The sequence below is a fragment of the Populus alba genome, chromosome 10 (assembly GCF_005239225.2).
Source record: "Populus alba chromosome 10, ASM523922v2, whole genome shotgun sequence".
NCBI lineage: Eukaryota > Viridiplantae > Streptophyta > Magnoliopsida > Malpighiales > Salicaceae > Populus > Populus alba.
Window position 1 is genome coordinate 11627964 of NC_133293.1, and position 21564 is coordinate 11649527.

The window sequence follows — 21564 nt, forward strand, 5'->3', positions numbered from 1 at the left end:
TTCAATGTACTAGTAGAGCATAATCAAAAGCGTAGCAGTGTAATTTCTTTGCAGGACGAGGGAAAAAACAATAGCAGGACTGAACATTCGCTTACGTGTCCTCCTCTTGGCATGTTGTTGCGTTGGGTCGCCTGTAGGTGACATTGAGACAACTTCAATGCTGTATTGTCTGTCTTTTAACCAGTAAGATATAATACATGGATCTTTTAATTCACAGCTGATGCTTTTTCAAAAAGGTTGTTAAACATATCCACTTACATCAGATCACGCTCTACTTGCATAAGAAAATTAACGAGTTGCCAGTTTTCGGGAAATGATTCTCTTGTTTGATTAGAGTGTTTTTATGTTTTAAAAAAAAATATTAAAAAATTTTAATTTTTTTATTTATTTCAAATTAATATATTTTTAATATTTTTAAATTATTTTGATATGCTGATATCAAAAATAATTTTTAAAAATAAAAAAATATCATTGACATATATTTTAGTACGAAAAATTATTTAAAAAGCAATTCACAACCACATTACCAAACAGACTCTTAAAATTGAGATATTTTATTATTCTAACAAGGATTAATAGAAGTTATGGGACACGTTAAAAATTATTAAAAAAATAATATGGTTTGATATATTAAAAAATATGGTTATTTTAAAATTCATGTCTTCTTAATTAACATTTATAAAATTCTACCTTGAAGTGGCATGAAATAAAAAGAGAGGAGAAAAAAAATAATGGGTAGAATTTGTTTTCAGCACAACTAATACTATTATAAACATCTTGATAAAACTATTTTAATAACATGTTGAAAAATCACTGAGCAAGATTGTTATTGGTTAGAAATTTTATTCTAGTTAATTCATGATTTTGTTTGATGATCTTTAAAATACAGTTAAAATCTTCTAATTTATATATTTTTAACAATATCAATTATATTAAAAATAAATTATTATATATGTCCTCCTAACCCATTATTTTTTCTATTCTTATATTTCTCTTGTAATGTCACATCACATCTCGTTTCTTATTTATTTCCTAACATTAGATCTTATATTTAGCTACTCAGTTTTTTGTTTTCATAAACTAATTAATTTACAAGAAGTATACTTTTTGAAATACAACTAAACAAAATAGCAGTTATTTATAAAATTGATATTAAAAAATATAATTGTGTGCAAACTGTATTATTTCCTAAATATTTTTTCAACCTATATTGTTCTCCCATAGATGTTTATCAAAATGTGTCTCTTAAAAAAAATAATATTAACATGTATAGAAAATGGACTGTGAACCTACCACGATCGAGAATATATATATATATCGTGAAAGACAATATTTTAACCTGATTTTAATTCTAGCATGTATGATTTCATCACTTCTTCACTTGATTTAAAATCTAATTGGTATTGTTACGATGATTTCTATTATTATAAAACATGTCAAATTATTATTATTATTATTATTTTATTAAAATGAATATTTGAATCAGCTTATATATATTTTGATTAATTTTAAAAATTTTTAAAATTAATTATTATATAAATCTCTAGTATTTTTAAAGTTTTTTTTTTTTTTTTTTATGAATGTGATTTGATTTATGAATGGTGTACATTTTCGTTGCTCTTTCGGTCGAATTCCTATTCTAATATCAGTGTAACTTTTTAAAATTCAAACATTGCTCTATAGACATTTTGTTATTTAATGATAAATAAACCCTTCATAAAATGAAAAAAAAAAAAAAAACGAAATAAAGGTTAGTAAAGTAGCACGGAGGAAAAATCATAAATGGGATATTTATTGGAGCACTCAAAGCGCCCCTATTGACAACAACCAAAAAAATATAATTTAAAAAGAAATATCAAGATAAAATAAAATAAAATGTTCAAACAAGGAGCACGCAGAAGGGAAGCAGAGAGTGCAGAGGGGCGTGTATAGTAGGGCCTGCACAGACAAAGGATCCCTGTGAATTTGTTTTCGTTTCCACTGGTGAGTTATGATGACGATGATGGGAGATGGCAGAGAAAGGGAATGATGGAATTTCCTGCTCAAAAGGAATGATTTAAAAGAGAAAGATCAGAACGAGAAAGAATTCACATTTCACATAAATACAAAGTTATTTCAGATTCAAACATAGCAAAATAAATAAAATATTACTGTGTAATAAATCTTTAGAAATATAGTATATATATAATCTTACATAACATTTGTCGAGTGCATTTGTCACGTGCTGGGCAGCTATTTTAAATTATAAAACTGCTGGACACTAATTCAATAAGGAGAAAAGATAGAAAAGAAAAGGGAAAGAAAAAAAGAAAAAAATCTTGAAGAGACACCGACAATTTTAATAATAACATGAAAAAATCTTAATAATATAAATCTAACAATAACCAAAAAAGTTATCAATAACAATTAAAACTGGCACATGAATATCCAAAATGCAAGTGAGCCTCAATATTTTTGAACGACTCGTGTGATTTATTCTGTTTATCATTTGTGATTTTTTTTTGTGTTATTAAAATATTCTTATCAAGATATTTTTAATAATATTAATAATGTTGTTACTAGAGCTTCAATGTTTCTTTATGATTATTTTATTTTATTTTTAATTTTCTATCTCTCCTATCTTTTCACATATTATAAAGAGAGAGAATAAATAATAAAAAAAGATATAGAAATCACAATTAAGTTATGCAATGATAACACCTATATTATTGAAAAAATCTCAATAATAAAAATCAAATAAAATAAAAAAGGATCACAAATAGTAAACGAAGGAGGTCATGCGAGTCGTCTAAAAATATCGAGACTCAATTGTCTGTGGCCCCTCGTGTGGCCCATATTAATTATCGATGATGATCTTTATTGATATCATTAAATTTATCCTATCAAAATTTTTTCAATAACAACGGTGATATGGTAATCAAAATTTTAGTATGTCTCAAAGATTTTTTTTCATTCTCCTCTTTTTTTTTTTTTTTTTGAATCTTGCGTTTATAAATTTTACAATTTGAGAGCCTCTCTCGTTATATTTGACACTTGCAAATAGTAGATGATGCACGTGACTCTCTAAATCATGTTATTTTTTTATATTGTATTATTTTATCAATCTTTTTACTAATTATTTTTGCAATGTAAAAAAACAGTTTTGAAAAAAAAAATAATTTTTTTTAGATTTTTTTGACATGCTGTTATCAAATTAAATTTTAAAAATAAAATAATAATATTATTTTAATATATTTAAAAAAAACTTGAAAAAAAATTGCTCTAAATATAAATACAAAACGCATATTTACTACCGATCTTAAATCTGATTTTCTGGCAGCAAAAAAGCGTCGCCACAAAAACATCATTTTATTTATTTATTTTTATTTTTACCTAACATTTTGCCAAGGTGAATAAGATTTAGAGCTAACATCGAGGCCGCCGGGTACTTTTTGGCTTGTGCGGCAGAGAAAATTTGACAACCTCGCCTCGCCTCGAAAAATGTGTAAGAAATAATTTTGAGAGACGGAAAGGATTTTGCAAAATCTGCTTTGATCGCAACGAATGTTAAGTAATTGTTGGCTGCTCTCTATTTTTTTTTTCTTTCTCTTTTGGCTGCCAAGAGAGAGAGCATTCCACATGAGATAGAGAGAGAATCTGGAGAATTTTTTTTTCATGGTTAAATGAAGGAATATATAGTAGCTAGCCAGTACTATACATAGCAAGTAGGGTTTTGTTTTCTCATTTATAGTGTTGTTGTTTTTTATGAGAAGTCTCGTCAAATCGCCGAGCTAAGAGAGAACTAGTGACGTAGACTACGTGTTTTTGTGTGTGTTCCTCTGCGTTTCTGTTGCAATTCCTTCCTTCAGCCAGCTAGCTACATCATCATTACTACTATTTCAAGGAGCTGGTGGATTAAACTTGAAACTCTTCTCAGATTATTATATATATATATATATAAAATCTTCTGCACTAAAATAGCTGACGAATGGCGAATTTACCCTATTGTGTTATTCCTGACAAAACGGTGTTGTTTTCTCTTATCTGTGTCGGAGCCTTTTCCATTGGATATAAAGCTTTTCTTTCTTCCTTAAATTGTTGTATGTGTTTTTATAAGCGTAGATATGAAGTTAGTGCACGCACCAGACATGATTAAAAAAAAAGGATTTTTGTCTTGTTTCATGTTTAAATTTGCGTTCCACCACTTTCTAGGACACGCATGTGCTGTCTTGTGAGCCAAAACCTATCAAATCGCTTTCTCATACTATATTTTATTCTTTTGGACTTTTTAATATATCTTTTTTCATGAAAACAAGTATTTATTTATAAAAAAAAATAAAATAATTTAATTTAATAGAGAATAATAATAAAAAAGTTACATCCATTAATTTATAGATCTGGTAGATTAATATTTAAATTTATAATTCCAAATAGAAAAAAATAAAATAATAGATCAAATATTGTTCTTGATCAAATCTGGTATGCAAGTTTCTAACAAAGAACAAGTATATAGCAATCTCAGACGAAGCTTCAGAACTACTGTACTAATGGAATACAATTCAACAAAATAGTTAAACTTATAAAGAATTTGAGTGATTCAGGTATTCAGCTGAATCAATCATTATATAATTAGTAATATTTAAGGTGGGTTGTTTGATTATAGCATGTCTCCAACTGCCTGGAGATAATCGCATGGCTTAATGTGAAGACGAGGCCTTAGGATGTGATATTCGAAGGCAACGCATGCAATGGATATTTGAATAATGACTTTGAAAAAAGAAACAATTAGGTCAGATTGGGTATTTGGTGACTGCTCGACAGGTCAACAAGCTCGATCCCCATTTAACCCTTTCAAACCATGTTAGGGATGAAGGTGTGGCAAATATGGATTTTCCGGGTCAAAGAAGACATGGATATAAGGAAATTGGTGTAGATTCGAACCGCTGCCACCTCTAAAGCTAGAGGATCGAACTTCATTCAAGACTTGCATCGTTCCTAAAAGATATCAGAGATTTAGTCCACTTTAGAACAATTCTCGCACATGTTTAGATTTTCTGGACCAAAATGTATATTCAAGTCAGATGGTATTTATCTAAATTAATTTTATAAATTTTAAAATTAACAATAATATAAACCTTTATAGGAAATTCTGAAAGAAATTAAAACTCATGATGATTAAAAATAAATTTAAAATTTGATTAATTTAACCACCCAAGAGATTAAATATTCTTATATTGACGTATAATGTGTATGTGTTTCTCGTCTGTATCCGTAGTCATTTGAGAATAGGTTCAATTAATCTCCATGTCGTTTCATTTTTTAATTCTATCTAATCCTTTATTGTTTAGCAATGGGCAATCGTTTCTTTATCCTACCCACATGGCCTATCATGCATGATATGACCTGCTACACAAATAAAGTTTGACATTCACTTGCGAAGCAAAGTTTGTCAAAAAGATGGTCATCTAAAGCACCTCGACGAACATTTTCCACATCTTTATCTCGGCTCAAGGTCACCTACAGCAACTCCTATTACGATAGACCCTGAAAGAGACATTAGAATTGAGACATAATGCAGGTTTTTTCTAACCCCCTTTAGCCAATTTCTTTCTCTCTTACTTTTAACTCTAGTCTTCGTGTTTAGTTACATGCATTTAACCACAATTGTATGCAACCAGCTAATTTGCCCTAACAGGAACTAAAACGAAAGTGTTGACCCACCCCATACTTAATATCTATATATCTCCGTTTTGATCAAATGCAATCCGTTCTCATGAGGCCTGGCATCTTGGGAACGTGGATATAAGCATCGCCTTTTCTATTATCGGGACGTTTGCACGCGATAAGATGAAATATTGGAGAGAGAGAGAATTGCATCCAGCTATTTTGATTGAGGTATTAAGTACATCAATAATTGCATTAATTTCTCTCATATAAATGCGAACCCTATTGTAAAAATCATTTATAGAGCCCACATTTATACGAGAAAACGAAGTTTAATCTCTGGTCTAACGAATATTTTAATTTATATGTATTTTGGTTAATAGAGTTTCAAAAATATTAATGTGAAAAGAAGCTAACTATCCTTTGATATTTTACCTGGATATAAAACTATGCATGGAAGCTACTGCGAACAGCAGATCCAGGAATGAGGAATGAAACCTTTTGGTTATATCAAAATTGAAATTATTCATTCTCATGATCTAGGGGGAATGAACAATGATTGAGGGAAGGTTCCCACCATCTTGACTTTACAACCTCGTGTCAATGAATTAGGTTAAAAGTTTGAATAATTGAGTTTCTTTTCTTGATTGAAGAGCTTCGGTACAGGTAAGTTGTACACATTTTATCAAACCTTGTTGCTGTTACTTCTATTCTAGAGTATCTGTAATCACATTCCTGGATCAAACGAGGATCCACGATCTTTTAAAAATGACAGTTTAATTACATAAAAAGCAATCAAAGGAGTGTTTTCGTTTTCGCTTTCGCTTTCTTTTTCTCTACTTTTTTGTGTTTTCAAAATCAGGTTATGTTTGCAAGTTGTAAATTAAGAGAAATTAAGTTTTTTTTATTAAAAAAATCAGAACCTATCCCTTATACTTGTCCGATACATTCAAGAAAAGAATTTTCTCAGATGCTAATTTTAAAATTCAAATTAAGAAAGTTAAAAAAAACAAAAAATCTTCTCGCTAAAACAACAACATCTGGGATTACTAGAAATGGGGAGTCCTGGCGACTTGTATTGCGATGCTCATTGTCTATGCATGTTTATTTAACTTTAGCGTGCTGTACATGCCTTGTTGAAATTTTGAAATGACCTAGAAGTAACCTTTGGAAACTTAATTATGATACACACGAAAATGACAATACGATAGAACTTGTCCTTTCTCGCAAAGTCGTAATGCAGTGCTACCGTGGGTGCATTAATTTTCAAAGACTTACATGAAGGGTAGTTTTTTGACTATGGATTCTAGTTTTGTCATCACCCTGTCATATGTTTATGTGCAGCCAAAAATTACTTTTGATCATAGCTGAGGTGTTTGAAAAAACAAAAAAAAAAACATAAAGGAGCATGTGCAGCGTCACCCCTTTATTTTTCTTTGAAATGCAAGCTACAGGCGTCGAGGCAGGTTGTCAGATGAATATCAAACCATCAATCACCCTTCTGGTCTGTGAAATCGGCATTTGGCACCCCAATATCCATCTTCCTTTGTCTGTGAGGAGAGAAGCCATGGCCAGAGCCAAGGAACTGACGAAGTACTCTTGACCTCTTCTGTGTTGTTCTTCGCTCTCGTTATTTGATTATACATGAGTGGATGCCAAAACAAAGAGGTGTAGTGTTTCAAGCGATATTTTATAAAATCGTTTAATATATTAATATAAAGAAATAACTATCATGGACTCCGAGCATCCCAGGATGCTATCATGGATTCTTCGAGCAAATTTATTAGTAGAAAATATATCATTAATATTTGACGTAGCATGAAAATGCAACTTCAAATTGGCGCAGGGAATATGTGATGATCGAAGAAGCAGGACCCACCATTGCTTGACTTTTGAATCTTGATAATTGAAGAGAGGAACTAGTGGTTGAATATTACAAATTGCCTTCGTTCGATTGGCTCGAACCTCTGGGCCAGCCATATAAAAAAAGGATGCACTGCCTGACCTGGCAAGAATATCGCAACATTCCCTAGCTTACACGTGCTGGAGTTGCTCCTTTTTATTTATTCTACACACTTTTGATTGAATTCTTCTAGAGAAACACGATCCAAAAAGAAAAATAAAAATCAACGTGTTAGGTATTCTCTACCTCATTCTCACCAAGATTATATATATATATATATATATATATATATATATATATATAGATACTTGTTTAACATTCTCTCGAGGTTTCTACTTCTTTCCATGTTAACGTAAGAAATCTTACAGCTACAGGTGTCGTGTCCCTTACTCCTAATCCATTTCTTGATGGCTACAAATTATTTACTCCAGGAGTGCTCGTTCGTGTGATCCAACTCTCTTTTTTAAACTGTTTTTATCAGAAACAAATATATCAAATAACTATTTTTAAATGTTTCTCGATCATTCTCATGTTTTTTTTTTAAACCATCAGACTTTGTCTAATGCAACATATATTAGTAGAGTTTATTTTTTAGGAGTCATCAAGCACTATATATTGCACTGTTGATTTCCACCCATAAAATTAAAAAAATAAAGAAGAAGAAAACTTTGACCATCATTAAAAAAGATGGTCGTGACTCTCTATAACTGGCACGCACTGTATTTCACTTTTTAGTAATGACAAATTAAAGCAGAAGATCAGGAAAACTGAGAAGAGTCTTTACTGCAAGCAATGCTTTACCGTTTTTGTTAACACTAATGTCATAATCACTTTCATTCCCACATGGGTCGAGAGCCGACTTTGCGCGAGCGTGAGAAGAGAGAGAGAAGAAGAAACAAGGAGATGATGCCCTTGTTTTCAAACTTGGAATCCAAAAGAAGTTGGTGTCCTTAATATATTATGTCAAGATTACCAACTCAGGCTAATCTTAACTAGGGCAAGAGCATCTGGGTGCAAATCACGTGCAAATAGTCTCTAGGTGTGTATTCGTGTCACAATATTATACTATAATAACGTTTCAAAAGGTTTGAATAATTGGATGGATTCTTCATTCCATGCATCTTGTCTAATATATCGAAAAAACGACATGAATTGCGGCATCGGGACATGTTTCACATTTCTTTTATTACAACTTCTAGGTGAAGGGCCATGCTCTACAAGTATAGAACTTCAAACACATCCAATGGGGACCTTTTTCCAGGAAAAAGAAGGAATGAAAGACAAGAATTTGATATTTTTGTTTTCACACAGCGGGAGATCCAAGCCTGCAGGGCTACACAGCACTATACTGAATAACCCGATCTCACCTTCGAAAAATAAATTTCAAAGATGTCACTATGAATTCTTTTTTATATAATTTTTCTGTTTGTATACAGTAACTCATTACAGCTATATAATTGATTTAGAATAATGTCGTGGCTTCTACAGCATGTTTTAAACTTTCAGTGTTCTGCATGCCCTCTTAGCCCAAGCAAGTCTGCTCTTGGGAGGAGCCTAACAGGCCTTCTCCATTGCTCAAACTGTGAACTGCAGTACCTCGTGGGCCTGTTTATAGCTAATTACATACCGCGAGATCAATGTATACGAAATTCTTGAAAACGTGGCCGTTTGGCAACTTGGAAAATTTCAATTTTTTGCTAAAATTGAATGCGGTTTATACTTTCCATTTTGAAATTTACGAAAAGCTATTTGCTACCTCAAACTGTCCTGACACCGAACAAAAAAAATTGAAATCTCAGCTGGGCTTCATTGTTTTCCTTCAGGAATGATGAATGGTCCACAGCAAAGAAGAAAACGAGACCGAGTCCTTCGAAATTTGAAGCATCAACTTCCAACGATCGGTATGTAAATTTACCAATCAACTCGACGGTAATTGGGACGGCGCTCTTCAGAATCAAGCATTTATAAGGTTATGTTATATATCCATCTAATTGTACAAGAGCATGCAATCGCTTCCCAAACTCAGAAGAAAGATTAATGGGGGCGACTCAAGAATTTTTCGATTACATTCTTTCACACGCTTGTGATGCAGAGAACCAGAAAGATGAACGCAACTTCATTAAATAGTGCCCTATAAAATGAGGGAACAGGAAGAAAATCAACAATGCTGGAAATCCAATCTCACATCTTATGTAAAACTCACTTTTGTACTAATGAAGAATAGCCATGGCACGTGTGATGTCTGCACAACAACAACGCTGCTGTCCCAAGCATCATCCATAAAATTCAATTTTGCCAAATTCAAATCCAGTAAAAGATGTGAAATCATAAAATGTCAGTGCTAGTTAGGAACTTATTCCATGAACAAGTTTGCAGAACCCAAAATATTCGAAAATTATTGAGTGTTTAACATTTGTCTCCAGATTGACAGTTCCCAATAAAATAACTTCCCGCCAACAGCAGCCAGAAACACCAAACGACCCATATCTCAGTAATAAAGCTTCCTGTCACCAGTGTCAATGGGCGGAACATGCAGAGCAGAGTAAGAACCACAAACCAAATCACAAAATAAAAGAGTAGGAGGTAAATGGTAACCGCATAGAGGAAAACTAGATGTATAAATAATAACAAGTAGATCAACATTCAAATTGACTGCTGTCTACAAAGATAAGAGTAGATGAATATTTGCTATTCTTCATCTTCAAAACACAACCAAACTGTCAACAGCAATAAAAAAAAAATCAAGCCATGTGTGGATCAATCCCCATTGACGTCCATGTACACATCTTTCCACTGCAAGTGTTCTAAGAAGGTATAAAACCAAACGCGATATGTAACACAAAAACTTGATTTGTATGAAGTACGAATATATCTCACCTGCACTATTGCCAAATATCATGAACTTTGCTAGCAATTACAACAAGTACATCAATATCTTAAACAATTAGAAAGAAGACTACGTGTCAATACATAATCACGTGTGGCAGGTCCTTCCTTTAAAGACTGGTTGAATTATGGATTTGCTTGAAGTTGATGGTTTAATAATTTAAATACCTTTACTATCACATTTAAAGCTAAATATGCATGGTTGCACCTCTTGCTGATATGCATGTTGTCATGGTCTTTCATGTACTATCCAAGGGCAATAGTTTAGCCTTATAAAATAAAACAATCAGAAAAGATGGAACTCATGGAGAAATGATTCACAGAGGACATTGCTCTTTAATATTCTCAAAGTGGATGTGAGCTGAAATGAGAAACGGAAAAGATTTTGTAAGGGACATGTGTCTGCACTAAGCATTACTGTACTGAACTTGCTTCCAATAGTTTCTTCACATCCAAACTCATTACAGATTAACATATTGATGTTAGTGACTCCTGAAGGAGATTTCAAAGGCTTTCTGTCAATGTTTATCCTACTTCTCAATTGCAAAACTGCCGAGACTAAAGATAATCAAAATTTCCCCCTCTTTTTTTCCCATGCAAGTGGAGTTTGTTTATATTACATTAGATTAGTTGTATAGGTAGCTTAGTAACTAGAGTCAGAGGGCGGTAGTAATTTAAAGTAAGATACAGGCTCTGATTCCAAAAGTAAATCACAGTTACCAATTCAATGAGTGATTTCTTGCAAGAACAAAACAAATCATTAGAATTGATTGCAAATTTAACTGAAACTAGAAATTCCTAATAGAGAAATTTTGGAGACTTTACAATCATCTGATTGTCATCTCACATGATTACAACTGCCTAAAATGTTCCCTGAAGAAAAATGGAGAAGTGATCACCAATCAGTTCCACATGACGAAGGGATTTCCTCAATTACATACAAAGTAAAATAATTGCCTTCCATATACCAATCTATTCCGCATTTCAAAATTTGAGCAATTGGACTTAGAATAGGCTGAATGGCACTATTAGTATGAACTAGTCGATCCATCTTGATACGAGTACCCCAACCTATCAAAATATGAACTAGGGTCTGGGACCCTTTCAAATTTCCCCTTCATGTTCTGCATATGCTACACAACCCATGTTTGAGCCTCAACTTTGCAGAAGCAACATTCACCACTTCACAACCAATCAAATCCCTAGAATAATACATGAGGTCATAGAAAAATTCAATAGTACTAAAAGCTACTCAAAAGAAACTAAGCACTTGAATGAAACTATTCCGACACTTAACTACAATGTTTTGAGAGATAGGTCACAGGAATTGGGGAAAACATCCACAATACTTTGAGAAATATACGCTTTAAGAAAAAAAAAAATTCTTGATTTGAAAATTGTACAATCTCATGCATATTGAACTAGCAGATCTACTTGAGCTACCTTAACATTTCACATCACCAACTAAGGTCCGGGCATCCTTCCACATTCCAATTCATGTTAATACTCGTCACTCCACAACCAATCAAACCTAATTGATTGGTCGAACAGCTAAAAAGAAATCCATTCCAAACTAAACATTAGTCCTAAGACTCTTAGCTCACTAAATTGTTCTAATCTCTTTGTGTCAATGGAGACTTTAGATAACACACAGACAAATCAACCAAAACAAATAATCTAGCTGCACTGCAGAGAGGAAAACAAAAGATGCCTCCTACAAAACTGTTCTGAAACTTCATCAAGAAAACATTACTTTAAGCTCAAAACCATCAAGTACCGACAAGACCATAACCCAAGTCATATAATCAAAACCCAAATTTCCAAATTCAATAACTCACTGAAAAAATCACAATTCATCAGTAACCTGTAGATATTGATAATCAGAAAACCAAACAATAGGAAGGCAAGCCCCTAAATCACAATCAAGCACTAAAAATCATCCAAATTTTCCCCTAATAATCTGCAAAGCTTTACCGCAACGTAAACCACCTTAGATAATCAACGCCAAAACTTATTAACCCACTTAAGCAAACCACCCAAAGTTCTCAAAAAAGCCCAACAAAAAGCAATCAAGATTCCAATTTTATGAAAAACCCACTTACCAGAACACTGAAAGAAACAGAGGCTAAGCATTCGCAGTCTTGGGGATGAGAGGGATGGTTCCTTGCTTGTGTGATTGTTTGAGTTTGGCCTCAGCTTCACGGATCTTCTGCATCTGAAGCATTCTCTCCATGACAAGCTCATACTCACACTTCTCATAAACATGGCGCTCGTTCTCACACTTCCATGGAAGAAAGAACTCAGCATGCCTGCACTTGTTGAGTGGGATCAGCAAATGGGCGCATTGGTCTCTGTATGGAATTGGGACCCTTGCCTCAGCCATTTCTTCCTGTGTTGCTATCATTGGCTTTGATGATCCTGGCACTTCCATCTCTTTCTCTCCTCCAATTGATTGATTGATTATGGGATTCTGTTCTCCTCTCCTCTCCTTTCTTGTTTCGATTCAGTTCGGGGCTTGGCTTGGCTAAGCCTAATGTAATGTTCGTTCTTTCTCAGACTTCAGTCCTGACGTTCTGGAGCCTTAGCAACCGCAGGATAGTGGCATGGGCTTCTTGATTGTGGACTTGTGGCTTCGGTTAATTTCCATTGGGCTATATTGGCCTTCTCTTTTCTGCTTTTCAATTTTGGAGTCCTTCTTTTTCTATAAATAAAAGTTGGAATTATAATTACAATACCCTTGCAAATTGCAAGTTTCTATTTTAATATTTCCGAAGTATAACTTGCAAACCTTAAAATAAGAATATTTCAATTCTTGTGAAATTCTAATAATTTATACCACTACACTAAATTTCCATTCCCAGTTTCAAATGTTATAATCACAAAATAGATATATTTTTTTATATAAAAAACAAAATCAGACCCAGGACTGATCCACACCCCAAGACAATTGATATATATATATAAAATCTTTAAATGTATAAAAACAGTGTCGTATATTATAATATTAACTCCATTTAAATCTGGAACGGCTGCCGGAATGTATTTACTACTTTGATCTCAATTGAAATTCCTGTTTTCTAGATGGCTATACTTTTCGACCTATATGCTTGCGAAATTTTCCTCTTGGAAAAAATTCTCAATGTCAAGCACCGGCAAGTTGCTTAGATCGAATATTTACCTTTCAAAGCCTATATATAATAGAGCACTTAAAACAAGGCATGGCAGAAACCATCCTGGTCTAGTAACATCTTACGAATTGGTTATGTACTCCAGACCATTGCGTACTAACACAAAATGTTGTACTGCACACCTCTTGTACTAACAGATCGTACATGTTTAGTACAAGGAGAAGACCTAGAAATATGTTCCAGCCTTCAGGTGAAGCCGATCAAGATGCAGCTTTTTTCTGTCTAAAATCTAAGCTAGAAACACCTGGGTAGCATCCCATTGATTGGCTGGCTTGATGCAGAGCTCATCGAATATTTCCTAGTTTATCCCTCGAATATTGATCGAATATGTATGAAATATGATGGTTACATGTTTCATTCACATTCGGTCAACGTTCGAGTGATAAACAGAAATAATTGGATCTTTACCAGCTGCAGGAATGGCTACGGAGTCCATTTATAGCAGAGGTGGCTTTCCCTGCAACGAAGTGAAAATTGAGGGGATGAAGCTTTAAAGAAACATGGAAACGTCTCCCTCTTGCTGGATTTTGGATAGTGGATGGCAGGCCGAAGCTGCTACCAGCATGCTAACGCTCAAGCTTCACAAGCAAGCAGTGACGCTGGTACGCCAATAACAGAATATTTTCATCAAATTGTTAAAAAAGGGGAATCTGCCATCGAGAAAATTCAAACAAAAACTACTAATCATCTTGCACGACATTAACATACATGATGCTCATCATGTCTGAATAAGTCATAATATGCTCCTTTAGGTCTTCTACAGATGCTCGAAACAAGATCCCGGTGGTGCCACAAATCCATCACTCCCCGAATCCTGATTAACAAAATTTTATCGCAATTCAATATCTCCACTTTTTTTGGCAGATACCATACATTTCCTGAATCAAAATAAACAGCTGTTGAAGGTGAGCAAAAGCTGGATGGCCAAGGCACGATTTGAATGCTGAAGCCTTCTACGAGGATCCGCTGGATTTCTCTGATCGCTGATGAGCCCAGAAATCATAGACGGCAGCATCTAGGCTAATAATGATGCGTGCCACCGTCACTGCTATCATATCATTGAGGAATCAAAACATAAAACCAGCTGTGAGAGAACCAAGGGAGATACATTCGTTCAAGGTTGCTACATAATGCTGTAATGCAGCATTGAACAGCATCAACCTCGCTGTTCAGTTAAAAACTGTCGAAGCATGCAGGCATCAGAAAAATGGCCACAGAAGTGGTTGGTTTTATGAGCAGCATAGCTGGTGGTATCACATCCGAGAAAAAAACAACAAAAAGATATCCATAAGAAGAATATATCACTAGAAGTTCACTCCTTTTTCCATCAGGGTTATAGAACTTCATTTAATAACACTTGTTTAGGGAAGAAAAAAGGAGTTTTCATCCAATAATGACTTTAAAAAGAAACACAAAATATATATATTTTTTATTTTTAGAAATTTATTTTTATAGCATATCAAAACAATTCAAAAATATTAAAAAAATAACTGTGATCACCATAATTTTCTGGACATGGGAGCAGACCTATGTTAGTCATTCATTGTAGGATTAAGCTTGAGATTCGCTTTATTCATGTTGTAAATCCGTAGGTATTCAAAGGTTGTCTGTTTATAGTTACTGTTATTGCCCATCTCGGCTTCATTATTTTGCATGTAATTGAACTGGATTTTTAAAATCATCATCAACAAGGTTACCAAAATAATTCTCATCTGTACCTGGAGAAATTCTTTTATTGTTTTGTTCTGGTGGATACCTTAAAGAAGGTTGAAGCAGTTAATCTGCGGATTGAAGAGAATAGTTTTTGCAGTTGCCCTTATTCCGTTTTCCGCAATAGAGTTAATACATAAATCATTATTATACATTTAATATACTAAAACGAAACCTTTTTAAATGTAGAAATAATTTTATATTTTAAAAAAAAAAATTATTTTTTTTCCTTATACTTGTCATATTTATTATTTTATATTTGGCATTTATCTTTTTTAAAATATTTTTTTCTTTATACTTTTTTTAAAAGAAAAAAATATATTTTTTACCTTTTTCATTTAATATTGATCATTTTACACATAGTTTTTTTTTTTTTTTTTACTATTCTCTTTGTTATTATCTTCATTATTTTATGATTTTTTTTTGTAAATTTTATTTCTTTGCACTTTTTTGAAAAATTACTAAACAAAACTAAAATTAAGTAGTGTTTCCCTGTATCAATGGTAACATTATTCTATTTCTTCATTATATTAAAAATTAATTTGAAATATTACACATTTTTATTAATATGTATAATTTCACTTTATTTTATAATATATAAACATTAATATTTTTATTTATAGTTATATTTTTTACTTAATGTCACAAACACATGTTGATAACAAATGTATATTCATTCTCTTATGTCCAAAAATAAAATATTTGACCCGCAACAAGACGACGAATAAAAACCTTAATTATTATTTTTATTTATTGAAACAATGGTCTTGATTTATTTAGTTAAATACATATATTGGCCTTTTAATTTATAATTAATTTAAAAAAAAAAAAACATGTAGCTAGTTATCAAAATTTTTTTTTTTAATTCACAAACTGCCTTGAAAAATAAAAATCAACGCCTCTTTCGAACTTGACCAGTTATCTTCGGAACCTTTCTCTGACTCTTGATCTCCCGTTCACATCCCTCAATTTAGAATCCAGGAAACTCACAATCCAAGCCAACGACTCTTTCGAACTTGACTTGTTAATCACCTTCTCTGCTGCATCATTACATAAATTTAATTGTTTGCATCTACCCAAAAAAGAACCATGCCCATTGGGATTTCATCCCTCTCATCACCTAGCATGACAATGTTTTTTTAAATTAAGAAATAAAACAAAACAAAAGGTAACTGAAATCACCATAGTTTATTTATCAAAAACATTAAACTTGTCTACTCCCATGTTTAATATTTTTCTTTTCTTTTCTAATACGTAGCTTCTTTCAAATCCAAAGGGATCTTTGTATTTTTTTTATAATAATGACGGTAATTTCACAATACCTTGTGGATTGTTGTCGTTAATTGATATAAAATAAGATCGAATAACATAATGTTAGTTAAATTTGAACGGCCACCGGCTGTCTGAGACAATCCCGAAGCACTGTTAAGAAACCCAACTGCTATGACAATAGACCAGTTCAAAGACGAGAGTTTAACTGGATATCAGTTCTCATATTACAAGTTCGAGCAAACAGTTGTTGAAATAAAGATGCACTGATAGGAACATTGAAACAGACAAAAATTCCTTGCTCATAACCCCAGACAAAAATTGTAACAACTTCGTTGTAAAACAGAAGGAAAATGATGAGCATGTGCAAAAATAGAATCTCTTGTGTGGCACCACGCTCCAACTTACAACACCACACCAAAACTCTTTCCAATCCTCTCCAACATTAGCTAAGTGAACTCTATTGGCTAGATTCTGATATTGATACATATGCTTACAATCTAAATCTTTATGTTGAAATAATCTGGATCGAAGTGGTGCAGCCTGACATAACCATCCTCACCTCCACTTGAGAAACTACAGGTTCGAAAAGATTATGGAATAAATCAGACGAAGCATTCAAGGGTAATTAAAAGCTTTGACATTATTTAAGCAACGGAGCGCAAAACACCAGAAAATAATTGTTTCCAGATTCCTGAATGATTGATTGTCTTAATAATATTGCTAAAATCTGTGTGACTAATCGAACATGAAGTTCAAAAAACTTTTCCCGATTTTTACCACATGGCAAACCTTGTAGAACCCATCTCAACATTTGCACACTATCATCCCCAGTACTAATGATAGTCATTGTTTACACATTGAAAGTTTCAATGACCTTGTTCAAAAACAGTGCAAACTATCCAGGTTAGTTTATGGCCAGTCTATGAGGACAGCTGTACCATCACACCCACAAATATCGGTCATCTGATAGTGTCAGCATTACCAGGAAGGTGCCACCACTTTACAATATCATCCATAACCTTAAACAAACTGGTTATAAATTTAAAAACTTATTCAAAGAAATTCATTTGGCAGGTCAAGCATGGTACTTGATTCATATATACAAACATCATCTATAGGTAAAGCCAACCAATGCATTAGCAAAAAAATAAAATCATTTAGCATGTCAAAGAATGATATTTTATTCATGTATGCACACATCATCTATAGCTGCAGCTAATGAGTGCTATAGCAAAATCCATATGCTATATTTATAAGTGTTTTTGGGTAAACTGTTTAAAACTACAGAAAACAGATACTATGTAGAAAGATTTGCGTTAAAAAATGGAATGTCATTGATGATTATATCTGATTAAAATTCATTGACACTAATTTAAGAAGTAAGAAATAAGATGTGGCAGAAACCATACCTTTTCCCATCAGGGTTGAACGCCAAAGCATTTATAGGTCCAAAATGACCTTTCACACCACCAATTTCTTCTTGAAGAACCTGCAAATTAAAATGGTCAAATAAGACAAATTCAAAAGGTTGCACAGCCACAGATCTTCATATCATAAAAAGAACATTCATCAGCATGAAGTAACCTTGTCGTAGAATTTGGCTTCGAACTTCCCAGCACGGTGATCAGTTGTGGTGACAGATGATGCATCCTGCCCACCTCCAAGCACGACCTACAAGAAAAACAACAGTTAGTTCCTACCAAAATGAAATGAAGAAACATGGAAAAGAATTGAACAAATAATCAACTTTTATTTATCATCAATAACCATCAACCAAAAAAAGCCCAATTTTAGGTCCACCAAATTATGGTCCTGAAAAGGCAAGTACGCTGATAATCTTACCAATTAGTAGACTATAAATCAAAAGCTAATTCGATACAATGACATGTCAGCCCTCCAAAGGATAAGCTCACAAGGTTTAGGGTAATGAAAATCATCTGCCTCCCTAGATTGATGTTGTACAAATTGTGGTTGACAACAACTATGTATACTTCACAGTGATTACAAACCAATTCATTCTACCAAAATGAGGCCCATTCAACAATTGTAACTATGTATACTTTGTCAAAGATATGGTGGGAATTGACCAGCATGATAGCTTCATCAGCACATAAAGAAGGATCTTTATGGAAAAGGAATAAAGGAGTGACAGCCTTGTAACTATGTATACTTTGCCAAAGATATGGTGGGAATTGACCAGCATGATAGCGTCATCAGCACATAAAAAAGGATCTTTATGGAAAAGGAATAAAGGAGTGACAGCCTTGTAACTATGTATACTTTGCCAAAGATATGGTGGGAATTGACCAGCAAGATAGCTTCATCAGCACATAAAAAAGGATCTTAATGGAAAAGGAATAAAGGAGTGACAGCCAATAATCTGTAACATTTTCAAGCAGCAAAACTCTTTAATGGAGTCTGAAAGAATGATGAACAAATTTACAAAAAACACGAGTACAACATGAAAACAGTAAGAAAAAGGTTTTGTGACACATACATGATCAAGAAGTGGAGACATTGTAACAGCATTAACCGGGCGTTCTGTTGCATAGGTCTTGATAAGAGTTAAAGTTCTGGTGTCCCAGAGCTACAAAGTTGCAGAAAAACAAGCAGTGCAAGAGAATGTCAAGCCGCCTTTACAGCAAGAAAATCTCAGAAAAAAGAAATTGTTAAAGTCAGGCACTCTACCTTGGCAGATTTATCTAGAGAACCAGTCAGGAAGTGGGAACCATCAGCAGATTTTGTGAGTGATGTTATTGGCTTCTTATGCCCAACTTCTGGGTCTGACTCTTTCAACAATTTTCCAGTCTGCAAATAAGAGAGACACAGTGTAAACTCAAACATCAAACCAACCAACAAACAGAATACTGCAAAATATCAGAGCTGGTGGTAGAATGCAAATGAAAATTCAAAAGTTGTAGTTGTTTTCTTATATTTTCAATCAAAACAATATCTCAACCAATAGAACAATTTAACACAAATATTAGAGCTCTTCAGCTCTCTTTTAGGTTCTCTAATGCAATATCCATCCGAGCAACATTCCAACAAAAACTATGCATGAAACTTGAAAGAGAAAAAAAGTTCCACCTTTTCTTTACTTTGCAAATAGAAATTTTAACATTTGATTTTGTGCTCTTAAAATACACAAGTCTTCCAGAACAACCAAAAGTAAAATCAGATAATCCCCAGGACAGTGGTAAAGGGTGCCTTTTCACTTTCCCAGTATGGGACTATTACAGCACCAAATCTTGAACTGCTCTAGTTGAGTTGAATTTAAATTTGAGTTCTCAAAAAATATAGGTCCACACAAATATTTCTAAGCCTTTTAGCCTGAAGAACATCAGGTAAGAAACAAACTTCTGTAGCTTCTAGATCATATCCCCTGGCTGTCCTATATAACAACAACAATAATAATGCAAAAAATAACTCGCCTGTTACCTCGGAATCCCATATGCGGACCACAGAATCCTCTCCAGCACTTATGATAGTCTTGTTGAGGGACCCCCAAACAGCTCTGTTAATTCGTCCCGTAGGTCCGGTGATGGTGAGCACGGACTCACCACTCTCTACAAAAAAAAATAGCATTAAGTCAACAACACAATGAAATGTAATATGAGCCATAAGGCCCGTAACATAAACTAACTTACGCTGGGAAGGATCGTCTGCGATGCTTTTGACATTAATGGCAGAAGTGACTCCCATGAAGGGATCGGTAGTAATAACAGCAAGTTTATCACCAACAGAAAAATCGACAGACCGAGCCGGTGAATTGAAACTAAATGTGTACAATTGTGCTCCAGTCTGAACATTCCACAGCTTCACCGACTGATCCGCACTAGCAGTAATCAGCAGCATCGAATCTCCTGCATTGTTAATAATAATTAACCTAAGACAATAAAACATTAACATACTAAAACAGCAAAAAAAAATGAAGCAAAAATCTTCATAATTTAGCCTTGCAAAAAAAATAATTCAATGAAGGGGAGAGATAGATAGGAACTTGCTTGATACATCGCAACACCAAACGGCTCCGTTGTGGCCACGGTATGTGCCCAAACGCTCGCCGTTTTCGGCGAACCAGACGGTGGGATTATGATCTTTAGCACAAGAAAACAACAGATCTCCTTCCCTGTTGTATTTTAGGAATGTTAAGGGCCTTTCATGCCCTTTCATCAAGATTGGTCTCATCTTTTATATTATTTTATAGAGATTTATTATTTTGATTGTGTTTGATGATTCGCAGGAAGGAGATGAAGATGGAACTTCAGGTTATCAGCAGGGAGCAAGAACACCTAGGGTTTTCTCTTTCTATCGTATTAAACTAGGAGACAGATATTTCCACTAAGGCCACGGCCACATATTTTAGCCCTTTCTCCTCCAGCCCAAGTCTTGCTTCTTTTTGTTTCCTAATTAATTATGTACTTTTCTTTTTTGTCCTTCAATAAATAGTAGTTCTGATTTTTTTAAAAACAAATTATGGATGAGAAATATTAAATTATAACTACTCTTTTCGTGAATTAAAAGGAATATTTATTTCTATTTTCAATTTAAACTGTTAATTTCACATATATCATCAAGGAAATAAAAATCACATTTTAATAATTTTCTTCTATAAAATCTATGCTCATGGTATGGTACTTGCACGTTTTCATGACCAAGTTTATAAGATTTGTGTAGTGTTTTGATATTTTTTTTAAAAAATAAAGTTAATAAAATTAAAATAAATAAACATTAATTTTCAAGAAAAAATCATGTTTGTTGTTAGTTTTGAGTTTAAATATGTTTTATCAGTACGTTTGATTTTGATAAGTCTAAAAAAGCAAACGTATAATTAATTATTTACATTACTTGAGAGAATCTAATTAAAAGAATAAATAATTGGAGAGAGCTAATAATTAATAATAAAAGTATGCTCAGGCAGTCTATATTGGAAAAGGCATTTGAATTTAACTAGTGATGCAT

At 33.2% G+C, this 21564-nt stretch overlaps 2 protein-coding genes across 4 annotated transcripts; both read right to left on the bottom strand.

Moving 5' to 3' along the window:
- Positions 1-9836: 9836 nt before the first annotated feature.
- Positions 9837-12998, bottom strand: LOC118046495 (NADH dehydrogenase [ubiquinone] 1 beta subcomplex subunit 7). 3 transcript variants are annotated; one of them, XM_035055425.2, is made up of 2 exons: positions 12535-12995; positions 9837-10050 (listed from the first exon to the last, which is right to left on the bottom strand). In XM_035055425.2, exon 1 carries the CDS (start codon positions 12861-12863, stop codon positions 12558-12560), a length of 306 nt encoding a protein of 101 aa, XP_034911316.1. In that variant the 5' UTR covers positions 12864-12995; the 3' UTR covers positions 9837-10050; positions 12535-12557. The 3 variants fall into 3 exon arrangements, with proteins under 3 accessions (XP_034911316.1, XP_073268263.1, XP_034911317.1); XM_073412162.1 differs by lacking the exon at positions 9837-10050 and adding an exon at positions 10133-10423 and having other exon boundaries at positions 12535-12998; XM_035055426.1 differs by lacking the exon at positions 9837-10050 and adding an exon at positions 11168-11634 and having other exon boundaries at positions 12535-12997.
- A 3873-nt stretch (positions 12999-16871) lies between these two features.
- Positions 16872-20957, bottom strand: LOC118046493 (eukaryotic translation initiation factor 3 subunit I). Its single transcript, XM_035055424.2, has 8 exons — positions 20607-20957; positions 20250-20465; positions 20041-20168; positions 19291-19410; positions 19100-19189; positions 18187-18273; positions 18012-18091; positions 16872-17175 (listed from the first exon to the last, which is right to left on the bottom strand). The coding sequence occupies exons 1-8, from the start codon at positions 20788-20790 to the stop codon at positions 17100-17102; spliced, it is 981 nt and encodes a 326-aa protein (XP_034911315.1). The 5' UTR covers positions 20791-20957; the 3' UTR covers positions 16872-17099.
- Positions 20958-21564: the final 607 nt, after the last annotated feature.

Bases quoted from the DNA above. Each gene is read 5' to 3' on its own strand.
- LOC118046495 (XM_035055425.2), bottom strand. From the start codon at position 12,863: ATGGAAGTGCCAGGATCATCAAAGCCAATGATAGCAACACAGGAAGAA.
- LOC118046493 (XM_035055424.2), bottom strand. From the start codon at position 20,790: ATGAGACCAATCTTGATGAAAGGGCATGAAAGGCCCTTAACATTCCTA. The intron at 19,190-19,290 runs GTAGAGTGCCTG...GCAACTTTGTAG, and splicing joins CTCTAGATAAATCTGCCAAG to CTCTGGGACACCAGAACTTT. The intron at 18,092-18,186 runs GTTACTTCATGC...TTTAATTTGCAG, and splicing joins AAGCCAAATTCTACGACAAG to GTTCTTCAAGAAGAAATTGG.